This window comes from Saccopteryx leptura, chromosome 8 (genome assembly GCF_036850995.1).
Source record: "Saccopteryx leptura isolate mSacLep1 chromosome 8, mSacLep1_pri_phased_curated, whole genome shotgun sequence".
Taxonomy (NCBI): Eukaryota; Metazoa; Chordata; class Mammalia; order Chiroptera; family Emballonuridae; genus Saccopteryx; species Saccopteryx leptura.
The window spans coordinates 91,234,307-91,249,625 of NC_089510.1; the positions used below are offsets into that span (position 1 = coordinate 91,234,307).

A 15,319-nucleotide genomic window follows, 5' to 3' on the forward strand; every position below is an offset into this window, starting at 1 on the left:
AGAACAAAACTGATAGAATTTGGACGACTCAAAAAAGAAAATCATGGCTGACCTGTGGTGGCACAGTGGATAAAGCGTCGACCTGGAAATGCTGAGGTCACCGGTTCGAAACCCTGGGCTTGCCTGGTCAAGGCACATATGGGAGTTGATGCTTCCAGCTCCTCCCCCCCTTCTCTCTTTCTGTCTCTCCCTCTCCTCTCTAAAATGAATAAATAAATAAAAATTTAAAAAAAAAGAAAATCATATGTGTCAAGTTTGGGTTTATTTACTTGCCCATAGTAAATGCTATCTGTCCCCTTATTAAAGTAAGTGCTCAAGCAGTCATTATATGAAAGTGCATTTAAACTTTCTACAGACTTTTGGGTTATAACCACTCTGGGATTCATGTGGTTTTATCCCAATGACAGCAGTTGCTTTACTGACGCTAAAAAGCAAAATTAGGTACAATCAAAACAATAGCAGCAGTTAGGCTGTTATTAGAAAACAAAACTTGGTACAAATATAATCATTTTCATATTTAGAAATTAAGCACAATAACTAGACATACTTGCTAAGATAATAAAAAAAGAAGATGGAAGAAAAGAAGGAAAGAGGAAGAATGTAAAAGGAATTCTATTTATACACTCACATACACACCTATGGAGGAAGGATGGATCGAAGGAAGGAAGGAAGAAAGAGTGGGAGGGAGGAAGAAAGAGAAGAAAGAGTGTTCCTGCTTCTCTCTAGATCAATCTAATATTAAGCCCAATTTATTCAAAACCCTGTGTCAGCTGATGTATTATCTTTGAAATCTTTTGTCTGACAACCTTTTTCCCTTTCAACTTATGAACAACTGAATTTTTGAGATGCAACCTAATTGCTCAATGTATGAACTGGGAATCAGTTTGTCTGCATGACTCTGTCCAGCCACTTCAGTGAAGTATTTACAGGAGTGTGTGAAGTACAAAAACTTCTTTTAAATACTAATTAAGATCTAAATGTTCTTAAAAAACATTAAAAATGTGTTTTAGAGTAGACATTTGATTCCTGGTTATAAATTTAGAAAACAAAATACCACATCTCAGAAAAGGTGAAAATGTGTTAAGCAATTTAAATTTGGATTAATAAGAAAATCAAATTTGGGTGTAAGTCATTTCTTTACTCCTTTTTTCTCCTTTAAATATTATTGAATTTAACAACACTGACCGACAGCCTATGCCAGGTACTTTGTCAGAAGATTATAATTAAAATTATTTAAAAATGATCAGACAAGGCCCTGGCCGGTTGGCTCAGTGGTAGAGCGTCGGCCTAGCGTGCGGAGGACCCGGGTTCGATTCCCGGCCAGGACACACAGGAGAAGCGCCCATTTGCTTCTCCACCCCTCCGCCGCACCTTCCTCTCTGTCTCTCTCTTCCCCTCCCGCAGCCAAGGCTCCGTTGGAGCAAAGATGGCCCGGGCGCTGGGGATGGCTCTGTGGCCTCTGCCTCAGGCGCTAGAGTGGCTCTGGTCGCAACATGGCGACGCCCAGGATGGGCAGAGCATCGCCCCCTGGTGGGTGTGCCGGGTGGATCCCGGTCGGGCGCATGCGGGAGTCTGTCTGACTGTCTCTCCCTGTTTCCAGCTTCAGAAAAAATGCAAAAAAAAAAAAAAAAAAAAATATATATATATATATATATATATATATATATAACCTGAATTGCAAGCAATCCACTTTTAAAAAATTCTCTATGCACAACTACATTTTTATACATTCCATGTTGCTTTAGTAACTGATATTTTTGTTTTTATTACATCCAGAAGGAACACTGTACAGTCAAGAGACCTTCCTAACAAACTACAGTGAGTCTAGGTGAAGGACCTTAGTGAACCTTGAAAAAAGCTGAGTTTCAATTTGTGAACAAGCTTAGGAAAAATTCATGCATATTGTCATTCCTCATTGGCTGACATAGGACTTTGAAGTCAAATATAGTGTTATATCTTTAGGCACTTGAATAGTGAACGTAAATTTTAAATTTTTTAATCTTAGAAGAGTAATAATGTTTGTATGAGAATAAAGTGAATTTCTCCCTTTTAATACTATGAAAATTAATATTTTATAACCGATACTGAATTAATACAAAATTTATCTAAAGTTCTGAAGGCTAATTACTTATTCATTTTAACAATAATTTTTGAACTTTCTGTTAGGGCTCATAATAGATGCTTAGAATGCAAAATGCTCTAAAATGGAGTTGTTATTTATATAATTTGGCACCCATACAGTGAGATGCAATAGTATGTTATGATATAAATTAAATTTTCATATAAATAATATTTGTACAATTATTCTTGTTATCCTTAATAGTAAGTTGCAGAATATATAAATTTAAATACATACATGTATATACACATATATGTATATACAGTGCACAATATATATACAAAATATATGTATGTAGAAGAATCAGAAATGGACATGTTTGTGTATGTGTGTATATATGCAAATTATATAAATTATTTCATTTTTCTTTAAGTAAAAATCCATCTTAGAATCTTGTAGAAACCATGAAGTTCTGTGTAAATTTCATAAAACTAATCTGTCAACCTAGGATTAGCCTTGTAGATTAAAATGGAATCACTATGATTGAAATATTAGAAATGCATTTATAAATTAATAGTTACTTTAATAAAATTTAATGGATATTAAACTCTTTTGGTTGGTTATATAATTAAGAATAAATATTATTATTAATAATTTAACTTAAGAAAGTTCTCTTTGGGTCAGTTTTAGAGAATGCACAGATTTTAGGACATTTAATTAAACAAAATTAGTAATGGAACTTGGTCAAATTAATAAATATATTATAGTCACAGAAAATTCCTTTAGACACTACTCTTTAATGTTTATATTTATTCTAAGTAGCTTTTGTATGCACAATGAAACAAAGAACAAAATCTTGGGATAAAACATGTTCTTATTTATCCATTGTTATTTCACCTGTGTCTCCATACTTTTTTAAAACAGATTATGTTATGATTCCATGTTCATCTTATACTTAAATATAAAGAATAATTCATTTACTATATACAATTTGATTTATGTCAAAATAATAGAAACATTTTATGAAATTTTTTTATTTGCTGCAATTACTATAAATCCTAATACTAACTCATGTCTCTTTTTATTTTTGCTTAACCTGTTCTTAATGTTTTCTAAGGTGCCTAAATAAACATATTTCACTTTTTTACAAGTGAATCCTTTAGGCACAGGTTATATACCATGTTATCAATTAGTTTTATTTAAATATTAAACTATTATGCTAAAAAAGTTTTTACGTAAGGCACAAATCAAAACTATCTCATGATGTCTTATGGTCATAGTAACAAATTAGTTGCAACAGAATTTTAAATGATTTGACTCAGAATACTAAATTCCTGAGATTAGCTAAATGATTATATATAAAATATGAGTTTTTATGTGGTGGTACTATTAATTTACTTTGTTTGTTCATTGTGGTGGTAGTTTTTAAATGTAAACATTTGCTGCAAAGAAAAATGAGATAACTTGAACTACCAGTTGTGATGTTTCTTACTTATTTTAGTAATATTTCTTGCCTAAATACTATAAATGAGGCATACACTGTTCTCTTTTAAGTCTTTACTTTAATGTCCCTTTATTATCAAATATTGCAGACTCTCCCTACCCAAAGTTTAGCCTAAGTAAAGGTTAAGGGTTCAGTACATTAACACTTCTAAGCTGACACAATATTTCTGGCACCAGTTATAAGATCAAGGTTCCCAGGCCATACTTACTTCAGACTAGCCAGTTAAAAATTCAGGGTCCTTATGGACTCCACAAGATTTGATTACTTATTGGAATAACTCAGATAACTCAGGGGAGTGTCATAATTATAATTACAATTTTAATATAACAAAAGGAGTACATCAGAACCAGTCAAAGAAAGTGACACATAGAACAAGGTCATCAGGGTTCCAAATGCAAAGCTTCTGTAACCTTGAAGATACATTACCTTCATGCCATTAATCATGGTAATGGGCCCTTGGAGTATCACCAATTCAGGAAGTTCACCTGAACTTGAGACCCAGACTTTTATTGGGGGTTTCATTATATAGGTATGAGTGCTTGAATTATTGGTTAAGTAATGAACTCATTATTCAGCCTCTCCCCTTCCTGGTGGACAGGCTGAATGTGGCTCCAAGTCCCAACCTTCTAATCACATGGTTAGTCTTTCAGCCATAACCATTTCTTGTCTATGATTCTCACCATGAGAAGCCCCACCATGAGTCAAGTCATTAGTGAAACCCTCAGGTGCCCATCGTGAGTCACTTTGCTAGCATTAATAATCAGGTATGGTAAAAAATTCCAAAACTTTAGATGTTACCTCACAGGAACTGTAGACAATGTCAATTAAACTCATTATTACATAATCCCTCACCTCTGCCCCTCCCAATTAATGCTTCTGGTCACTTCCAATTAATCTTACTCTACACTGTATTATCTATAATAACTATTACTGTCTAACATACTTTCATTATAAATCTTGTTTATTGTCTATCTTCCTCAAAGAATGAAAACTGCAAGAAGCAGTAATTTCTAATACGTCTTTGCTGAATCTTTTGTGACTTAAAGAAGCCTGTCATATATGCATTCAATATTTGTTGAATAAATTAATGATTTTTTTTCTATATTCAGATTTTCTTATAGCCCTTCTACTCTTTATATTAAGATACAATTTGATTAAAGTGTAACATGACATAGAATATGAATCTATGAATATTTGCATACTTAAGAAATTATTTATTATAAATTGTTACCCCGTACTCTATGACGGTAGGATATTTTAGGTGCTTTTTCAATTTACAACTATTAATCACATATTTATTTTATTAGATTGTAAAGTAAATTGAAATATACTCACTTTAAAGTAACTGAATCACCTACTTTGATATTGTCTCTGAATTCTTTTTTTTTTTTTTTTTGTATTTTTCTGAAGCTGGAAATGGGGAGAGACAGTCAGACTCCCGCATGCACCCAACCGGGATCCACCCGGCATGCTCACCAGGGGCGAGGCTCTGCCCACCAGGGGGCGATGCTCTGCCCATCCGGGGCGTCGCTCTTCCGCGACCAGAGCCACTCTAGCGCCTGGGGCAGAGGCCAAGGAGCCATCCCCAGCACCCGGGCCATCTTTGCTCCAATGGAGCCTTGGCTGTGGGAGGGGAAGAGAGAGACAGAGAGGAAGGAGGGGGGGTGGAGAAGCAAATGGGCGCTTCTCCTATGTGCCCTGGCCGGGAATCGAACCTGGGTCCCCTGCACGACAGGCCGACGCTCTACCGCTGAGCCAACTGGCCAGGGCCTGTCTCTGAATTCTTAGTAAAAAAATCTTAATTTCAGTGTTAGTTTTGGTAGGAAATATTGGGATTTATAACCCAAAGAAAACTTGACTTCTGGAGATAAATACATACTAATTTTTCATATCAGGCATCCTGACTCAATGTCATTAAAAAAATCTATTTATAAAATAAGTTGTCAAGTCTGGGCTCACATATCAATGACAAGCAGGTGATTTCTTGAAAGAAACAAACATAGTGTGCCTATTTTGATTAAATAAGCTAAAACCTTTCATATTTACAGAAGAAAAATATTTAATAAATGATTTTAGACTACTTATATATATCACAAAGCACAAAAGGAATATTATGGTAAAAATAAAACAAAAATTACTCTACTACATGAAAAATTTTAGGTATAATCTCTTTATAATCTTTGTTTTGTGACAAGAACAGAAATATTTTTGAAAAGTAGCAATGTCAAGATGTTTAATATATCTTAAATTTTTTAGATTAAAATTATATATCTGGAAAATAAGTTGTATTTCACCAAGTTTTTAATTGATACAGTTAGGAAGAGAATTCTATCTCTTGTTAAGTTTTAAATTCTTGGACAATTTCAGCAAATTATAGAATAAAATGCTGCATCACCTCAATAGCCATTTCAATCATTTTTGAAAATTATATCTGCATCCATAGGCCAAGGAATTTTTTTATCTCTAAATCGCATTTGGAGTGTCATGAGTTATTTCACAGGACCAAGTTTGTTAAATGAACATTGGCAGTGTTGTTACCGCTTCTTTCTGGAACTCAAGTACAAGTCAGCTCTGTTTAAGTCACCTTTCATAGAAGCCAAAAACGAATGAGCAGTGAAAATGGTTTCATAAGTTAATTAAAGTGGAATTAGAAGGAAAGTGGGCAATTTAGGAACATGAAAACTGGTGTACCGAATCGGACCAATGGTTCTCCTGGTTTAAAATTCAGCCTCCAGCAGTTGTACTTGTTAGTTTCTAAAATTTTAAAGAAAAGGAAAAAGACTCCATAATTCACCTTGACAAGTGTGCCAACTGTGAGTTGGAGAAGTTTTCTTTATGATCTCTCTCAAATAATACCTTAAATCAGGAGGTTTCAGTTCTGTTTTGATATGGGTTTAACTTGAATAGCTCTGCTTAGTAAGAAATCTTACTAAATCATCCAATTCCTACATAAAATCAACTAGTCCATCAAAAAGCTATTTATCAATAAAGCTCTTGAGTACTATGCTGAATATGTCTGCTTCTATGATAAAATATGAATCTGTGGTGCTTATTTGATACAAGTTCTTGATGGCAAAATCTACATTTAGATAATGATGCTGGACGAATGAACGGATGCCTGCTTCTCTTTCCAAAATCTACTTGGTTCACAAGCTTTGGGAGAAAAATTTTTTTATCTACTATCATTCCTCCTAACTTTCTATCCATGAATAATCTACAGAAGGTACTGAATGATGTCAAATTTTACATGCTAAACTTTTACAAAAATTCAACTGGAGTTTTTATCTGATTTTGCATGACAGAATGAATCTAAAAGAAAGAAAAGACTTACTAATTCTTATCACATTAGTCTTCTGTTTATGATGAAAGTATATGTGATTACTTTATAAGTTTCTTGATTATTCTAGATATCACTCCCAGGTCAAAAATTCTAAAATGTTATGTTTACAATTTAGTCAAACCTCCTTCAACAATAGTAAATAGTTACAAGTTAAAAATCTAAACCATTTTTTTAGACTGCTAGGTCTTAATATGTTAACACTAATATCCTATAGCTATAATTATAAAAGGATCTCCTTTATCATAAAATTAAAGAAAACTAGTTTGTTTGTTTTTTAAGACTGCATTTTTTTTCCTTTTTTTATTTATTTATTCATTTTAGCGAGGAGAGGGAGAGACAGAGAGAGAGAGAGGAGAGACAGAGAAGAGGGGAGGAGCTGGAAGCAACAACTCCCTATGTGCCTTGACCACGCAAGCCCAGGGTTTCAAACCGGTGACCTCAGCATTTCCAGGTCAATGCTTTATCCACTGCACCAACACAGGTCAGGCAAGAAAAGTAGTTTTTTGTTTTTTTTTAAACATTTTTTTTAATCTTTTTTTTTCCAATTTTTCTTTTACTAATTTTTTTTAAAGTTTTTTTTTTTAATTTTTAATTATTTATTTATTTTTTACAGAGACAGAGAGTGAGTCAGAGAGAGGGATAGACAGGGACAGACAGACAGGAATGGAGAGAGATGAGAAGCATCAATCATTAGTTTTTCATTGCACGTTGCAACACCTTAGTTGTTCATTGATTGCTTTCTCATATGTGCCTTGACCGCAGGCTTTCAGCAGACCGAGTAACCCCTTGCTGGAGCCAGCGACCTTGGGTTCAAGCTGGTGGGCTTTTCCTCAAACCAGATGAGCCCTCACTCAAGCTGACGATCTCGGGGTCTTGAACCCAGATCCTCTGCATCCCAGTCCAACACTCTATCCATTGCGCCACCACCTGGTCAGGCGAAAACTAGTTTTTTAATTGTTATTTGAACTAAGATGAACACTAATTATTTGTACCTATGTTAATTTGGTTTTGTCTCTTTAGCTTTACCAACTTCTCTTTCTGGTTCAATTTTTTATTTCCTCTGTACATTTTAGCCAGTTTCATTACTACAGGTAATTTTCTTTCAAACGTAATAATTTTACCCTCTTCTGATGATTTGTATCTCTTTGTTTATATTTGGTTTAGGCCTCCATGCATTGTTGGTTCTTTGTTTTCACAGGTATTCTTGTTTATAAATTATTTGAAGGAAACCATGTTTCCTATATTATTTTGTATATTTAAAACATCAAGAAATGTCTAACTAATAATTATAGTTTAAAAATATATTAAAGCAATATCTATGGATTTTCTACTTGGAGCCACTTTCACAATGTTCATCATTTGAGTTTCTATTTGTGTGACCTAAGAAATAATGTATTATTGAGTACTACAAATGTGTAAATAAACCCAAAACTATAAAATTATAAAAATTCAATTCAAATGTTATTTATTTAAAAACCACAATGAAAGATATACCAAATATCAGTACAAAAAAAATACGAAAGTTCTGAATTGATTTAGACATACGTGTTATAAAATGAAAAGATTTGAAGCAGAAGTAATAGCTAGGACAAAGACAAAGAAATAAAACAAAGGAGGAAATAACTATCCTTAATTTCTGATGGTTGGCTTATAAAGAAAATATCTGAAAATCAGCTTAGAAATTTGAACATCATGTTTAATAACCTTTATTTGAACATGTTGGGAGTTATGAAAGGATTTTAAGTAATGAAGAGATCTTCAAGAAGGTAAGATCAACTTAAAATTGGCACTAAAGGCAGTTTCTTAGAGTAACAAGGTTATTACATAATAAAGAGATGTATAATCAGTCCCAAACTCAAGCAATAAGGATAACAAATAGAATGAAATAGATGAAAGATTAATATTCATTGTGGAAAGTTTTTGTCCTGGAATAAGAGAAAATGATGAAACACAAATAACACTAGCCTCTGAGCATGTTCAAAAGAAAAGAGTATTATTTAGTAAATAAATGTTTTTTTTTTCTCCTTGTATATTAGGCAGAAATGCATGTAAATGTTCTTCACATTTTACTTTCTACAATTTTACTTACCAGTGTTTCAAGGTGCTGAAAATATTCAATCAAGTTCATTTATGCTTGACATCATCAAAAAAAATACACATTTTTGTTTTACTTTAAAAAATTTCTTGTTGCCTGACCAAGCGGTGGCACAGTGGATAGAGTGTCAGACTGGGATGCAGAGGACCCAGCTTTGAAACCCCGAGGTCGTTGGCTTGAGCATGGGCCCATCTGGTTTGAGCAAAGCTCACCAACTTGAGCCCAAAATCACTGGCTCAAGCCAGGGGTAACTTGCTCTGCTGTAGGCCCCCGGTCAAGGAACATATGAGAAAGCAATAACTGAACAACTAAGATGCTGCAACAAAGTATTGATGCTTCTCATCTCTCTCCCTTCCTGTCTGTCTGTTTCTATCTGTTCCTCTCTCTGTTCCTCTCTCTGTCTCTGTCACAAAACAAAAAAAAAAAAACAAATTATCTCCTGTTGATATTTGAAAACAATATTTTTATTTAGCAATGATTTCAGTAGAGCCATAATGGCTTTCTTTAATTTTTTAGAAATCCAAATGGGATCCAGAATAGTAGTACAAGATGGCCTGTCTTCGAAAGCACTGAACAAAAATATTTAACCTTGAATACAGAATCACCAAAAGTATATACTAAGCTACATGCTCAACAATGTTGATTCTGGATACTACTTTTTCCAAAAGTCTTGGAAATGACAGGTGTGTGTTTTTAGTATATGGTTAAATAATTGGTTGTAGATTATGAAAAAAGGTGAACAAATTAGACTATCCAAGCACAGAGTTGGTATTAATCTGTAACTTTTTAATTACTTGATTCCAATGAATTCATTATATTGACAACTTTCTTTCAGCAAGTTTAGATATGTTTGGAGGGTTTACTATATGAACAATACTTTAGTTGTAAATAAAGAAAACTAAAATAAAAAAATGTATAATAACATAAAAAAGTTGCGAAACTAAAATAGATCACTTCTTGCTTTCAGCCAATCTTTGTGGAATTAATTAAAAGACAATGAATAAATAAATATATAAAGTAAATAATTTATAGAATTAAAAGTAGAACAAAATATAATTTTAGTCAAAAAGAGGTAAAACCAAGTTATTGATAAATAGTGGAACTCTTTGTTTTTAAAGTGGAAAATATTCTGAAATTTAAATTAAAAACACAAACACAATCCAAATATTTCTAAATATTTTGACTTGGAGATATTTATCTAAGAACATGTATATATATTACATAATACAATAAAAAGATATTAATTTAGTTAATTAATCTTTAGAAATTGAGTACCTAGACATATAAGTAAATACTAGGTAAATTGGTTCAGATTATCATTTTATTTCAAAATCAATTAGTAAAAAATTATTTAAATCAACTTGAATATCCAACTTGAGTGATTACATCTTTCATGAGAAAAATGACATTCATATGCAGTTCAGTTCTTGGGTTTAAAATGCCCAGCTGTTGGCCCTGGCTGGTTGGCTCAGTGGTAGAGCGTCAGCCTGGCATGCAGATGTCCCAGGTTCGATTCCCGGCCAGGGCACACAGGAGAAGTGCTCATCTGCTTCTCCACCCCTCCCCCTCTCCTTCCTCTCTGTCTCTCTTCCCCTCCCGCAGCAAAGGTTCCATTGGAGCAAAGTTTGCCCGGGCGCTGAGGATGTCTCTGTGGCCTCCACCTCAGGCGCTAGAGTGGCTCTGGTCACAACAGAGCGATGCCCCGAATGGGCAGAGCATCGCCCCCTGGTGGGCGTGCAGGGTGGATCCCGGTTGGCACATGCGGGAGTCTGTCTGACTGCCTCCCTGTTTCCAACTTCAGAAAAATACCCCCCCAAAAAAATGCCCAGCTGTTTATAACCCGTTTTTCTCTTATAGTTGATTTTCTTCCTTATATTTTTCAAATAAAAGTAATTGAATTCCAACCATTAGACATATTGCAGGCCAGTTCCTCTACACTTTACCATTCTAATCATCATAACACTCTGATTTTCAGGCTATATATTAAATATTTTAATACAGTAGATGTCATTAGCTTCTTATTTAGAGAAGAAAGGGGTTAGTTTCAGGCAAACGTGGGCACCTCAGAACTGTATTTGATTGCTTAATATGCTTTTTGAAAACCAGACATTAATCACCAAAATTATAATTATGTACTCCATCTGTTTGGGAAGTATTTCTAAAATAACAGTGTTCTGTATATTTTAAATGTTCTGTGACACAATAGATACTCAGAGATTGGTTTCTGCATCCCTTGACAGAGATACAGTGCTGCCCTGGTGTCCTCCAGGCATGAATAACAAGGAGGTAATGTGTTTAATCTGCCAAGAGACCAGAAGAGGTATCATTTAACATAGCTTACACTACACATTCTTAATATTTACTTAAAATAATTTTACATAAAAAAGTTATAATTTCAGAAAAATAGTAGGGGGTTAGAGGGATTGTAAATGGCTAATTTATTATATCCCAAACTGAGCTGTTCCAGTTCAGTCACATATGGTTTATTGCAATTTATTGTTGATAAAATAAAATTAGTGTATCAGCAATATCTGAAGATGTATATCAAAATCTCTATCTTTAAATACTCAACTGCCATAAAGCTGATTTAATAAACAAACTTTAAAATTGTTGGTTAGCTCCTGCTCCTTCTTGTGCCGTGATGGACAACTTTCTAGTTTGAGCAACACTGTGTGGAAATACTATACCTGCTCTGGGTTAGTACCATGCTCTGGGGATGCTTGGATGCTTTGAGGATAGGTTCATGTGTGTTAAAAACATAATTTAATATTCTAGCACTATTTTTCTCCAATAATTTCTCTAAAAACATTTTATATCAACAATGTACTTATTAATAACACAAAATTTACAGTTAATTTAATATTAGGTTTTATAAATAATAAATAACAAAGGAGTCAAATATTTAAAACATGTTCTTATACTCTATATTTTTCAAGTTGCAAAACTTTAAACATTTTATTTTTGATGTTTTGAAAATTGAACTTATTCAGAGGATTTGGCAGAAGCTTTTATAAAAATATTATTTTTTAAAATACAGCTCTATAAGTCAAAGAAAACTTCAAAGACTGACTATGAACTGTATTCCTTAAAAGGACAAATGTAATGCTTACCTCATTCAAGATGGAATCCCAATAAGCTGTATAAGTACCATTTAAACAGTTTACTTGTGAGCAACAAATGTTCTCAAATAAAATAATCCCTAAGATTTATTTAAACACATGAATGTTAACACTTTCACATGTGTTCTGTGAATCAAACTGGGATGTCTGCAAGCCAGACCAACACCTCTCTTCCCTGAGCAAGCCAGACAAGGCCAGCCCTTAGCTTTCAAACCATAATTTAGCAATGCTTATGCTGTTATTTTATGAACCTAAAAGAAATAAAATATATAATATTTGTTTCAAATATTATCGAATTCAGAGTGTTTACTGAGAATGTAGCTATATAATACTTCAGAATCATTTAAAAGAGAAAAAAAAGGAAGTAGAAAAATGACCCAGCCAATGTCAATAAGATACCATTTTTTTTACTAAAAGTCAAAGAATATATTTATTTAAAAGAAAAAAAATTATTTGACCTTTACATCTTCCAAATAAAAACAAGTATTAGATTCAGTGTTTCCTCCTTTGATCTTTGAATAAATTTAAGAACTGAGATTTCACTTGGATTGATCACTTTGAAGAATCCAACAGCACTTTGACATGCTATTTGCTAATCATTTAACAAGATTGGAAAACAAAAATGAGAGTGGAAAACTGGAGAAAAAATTAAATTATTTTGCTTTTTTCATATACTGGGTTTTCTATTCCTTAAAAGCAGAACAAAATATAATCACATTATCTTTCTGTTTCACTTTAAAATTACCTGAAATTTTCACAAAACCTGACCTAAGTCTGTAGCTTACTATCTCATCACACACTCAAAATTATAACCAGACAACAAATAAGCTCTGATACATTATATGAAGAATTATGCATTTCTTGTTCACTTTAATAACTGGTTGACAAATGTGAAAAAACAAATAGTAAGAAGAACAGAAAATGTTCTTTAATGAAATCTCAACATACATGAAATATGTTATATTTATTATGACGTTAAGCATAATTCAATATCAAGTTAATATCTTTTCCAAATTTGATCTCCATTAATAATTTTTGATTAACTTAATTTTCTGTGTTTTTCCCTAACTTCTCAGACTTGGTAAAACATATTTAACTTCAAAGTATTACTCTTCTTAATTGACAAGACAAAATATGGCTTTATTATTGTTATGCTTTCTGTAGGGAAGAAAGACTGACCTTTATTTTTTTCCAAGTCAGACAATGTGGGCAAAGCAAAGATTACAAAGTCCTGAAAAAAAATTGTGTGAATATGTGTATGAACTACTGGTATTGATCTAGCTGTACATGAATTTAATAAAGAGTAAATTTAGGGCCCTGGCTGGTTGGCTCAGTGGTAGAGCGTTGGCCTGGCATGCAGGAGTCTGGGGTTTGATTCCCGGCCAGGGCACACAGGAGAAGTGCTCATCTGCTTCTCCACCCCTCCCCCTCTCCTTCCTCTCTGTGTCTCTCTTCCCCTCCTACAGCCGAGGCTCCATTGGAGCAAAGTTGGTCCAGATGCTGAGGACGGTTCCATGGCCTCTGCCTCAGGCGCTAGAATGGCTCTGGTTGCAACAGAGTGACGCCCCAGGTGGACATGCCGGGTGGATCCCAGTCGGGCGCAGGCGGGAGTCTGTCTGACTGCCTCTCCTTTCCAACTTCAGAAAAATACAAAAAAAAAAAAAAAAAGGGTAAATTTAGGAATAAATTTTTGTGACAAGGGCAGTATATTCATTAGTGGAGCTCCCAATAGAGCTTGATTTTATAATGCACATACCACCTTATTTATTATTCACAGTGACACTGTAAAATAGGAATTACTATCATTTATAGTAAAAGCTAATTTGAAAAGTTATAAACTTTTTCTGTCACTAATATCATAAGGGATCAAACTGGAATTTTAACCCATGTCATTACAAAGCCTGTATACTGACATTCTTTTCTTTATTTCACACTGTAGTACCTTGTTATCTATATATCTCATAGATGGTAAATCTACAGACGCTTAAGTAGCATTACTGTTTTTGGAAAAAGAAAGGGAAGAAAATCTTCAAATTTTGGTTTTTATTTATATCTTGGGACTGAAATTTTTATTATCTTTTTATTATGGTGTTTTCGGTTTCTCTGGATTCTGTTAGAAAATAATTAAATGTTTTATATTTTGTCTTTTTTTTTAATTTTATTTATTCATTTTAGAAAGGAGAGAGAGAGGGAGAGAGAGAGAGAGAGGAGAGAGAGAGAAGGGGGGAGGAGCAGGAAGCATCAACTCCCACATGTGCCTTGACCAGGCAAGCCCAGGGTTTTGAACCGGCGACCTCAGCATTTCCAGGTTGACGCTTTATCCACTGCACCACCACAGGTCAGGCTATTTTGTCTTAATATTCAGTACTTCTAAGTGAAAAGTGTAGTCAGGTTTATGTAATGACATATAAGAAAATAAACCTGCATATATATGAATCAAAAGATTTGATATTATGTAAACAACAAGAAAAAATATATCTAAAATATTTTCTGTAAGTATTAAAATTCAGGTATGTGTTAAATGACAATTTATTGTATCAAAAATTTTGATTTTTATGAACTTTAGAGTCTTTATTTCATGTAATATTTATAACATATTAGTTATAAAAATAGCATGAGTAGATAATTAGTTCTGATATTTAATAACTTTCTTCCACATCTATTTTTTTACTCTTTAAAAAGTTTCATTCTTCACAAAGTGATTGGAGTCATTAATTCTTAAAAGTCATTTTTACATAAAAAACAGGACATTTTTGATAAATTTTGAAATATTTGCCCATTTTCCAAGCATTATAAACATTTCAAACATAGTATATTACAGAGAATATTTTGATGATAATATAAATGTTTTAAATATTTTGATTTTCATATAAAAATGAATCACTGAATGTGCTCCATTATTATTAATATGAACAAGAGGAAGACACTTTTCCAATATATTATAACATAACATGAAATCACATAAACTGTCTTCTCTAAGTTACTATCTTTCAAAGTTACAATTAATTTGTAAAAATCTTGAATAAAAACATTATATTTTAAAAATTCTAAGTCCTTATTTTTAGAAAGATAAAAATAACTTAAAATTTTGCTTTTAAGTCAATAACTAGTATCCTAAAAGTTTAAAAAGTAATTGTACTGCCTGATCTCTGGTGGTTCAGTGAATAGAGCGTCGACCTGGAATGCTGAGGTCACTGGTTCA

General features: G+C 33.1%; 1 protein-coding gene across 1 annotated transcript in view; it reads left to right on the top strand.

Moving 5' to 3' along the window:
• BCHE (butyrylcholinesterase) overlaps positions 1-15,319 on the top strand; it is an 83,803-nt gene that overhangs the window by 59,497 nt on the left and 8,987 nt on the right. Inside the window, 1 exon segment of the mRNA XM_066346932.1 lies at positions 9,515-9,681. Coding sequence (XP_066203029.1) covers positions 9,515-9,681 — 167 coding nt within the window.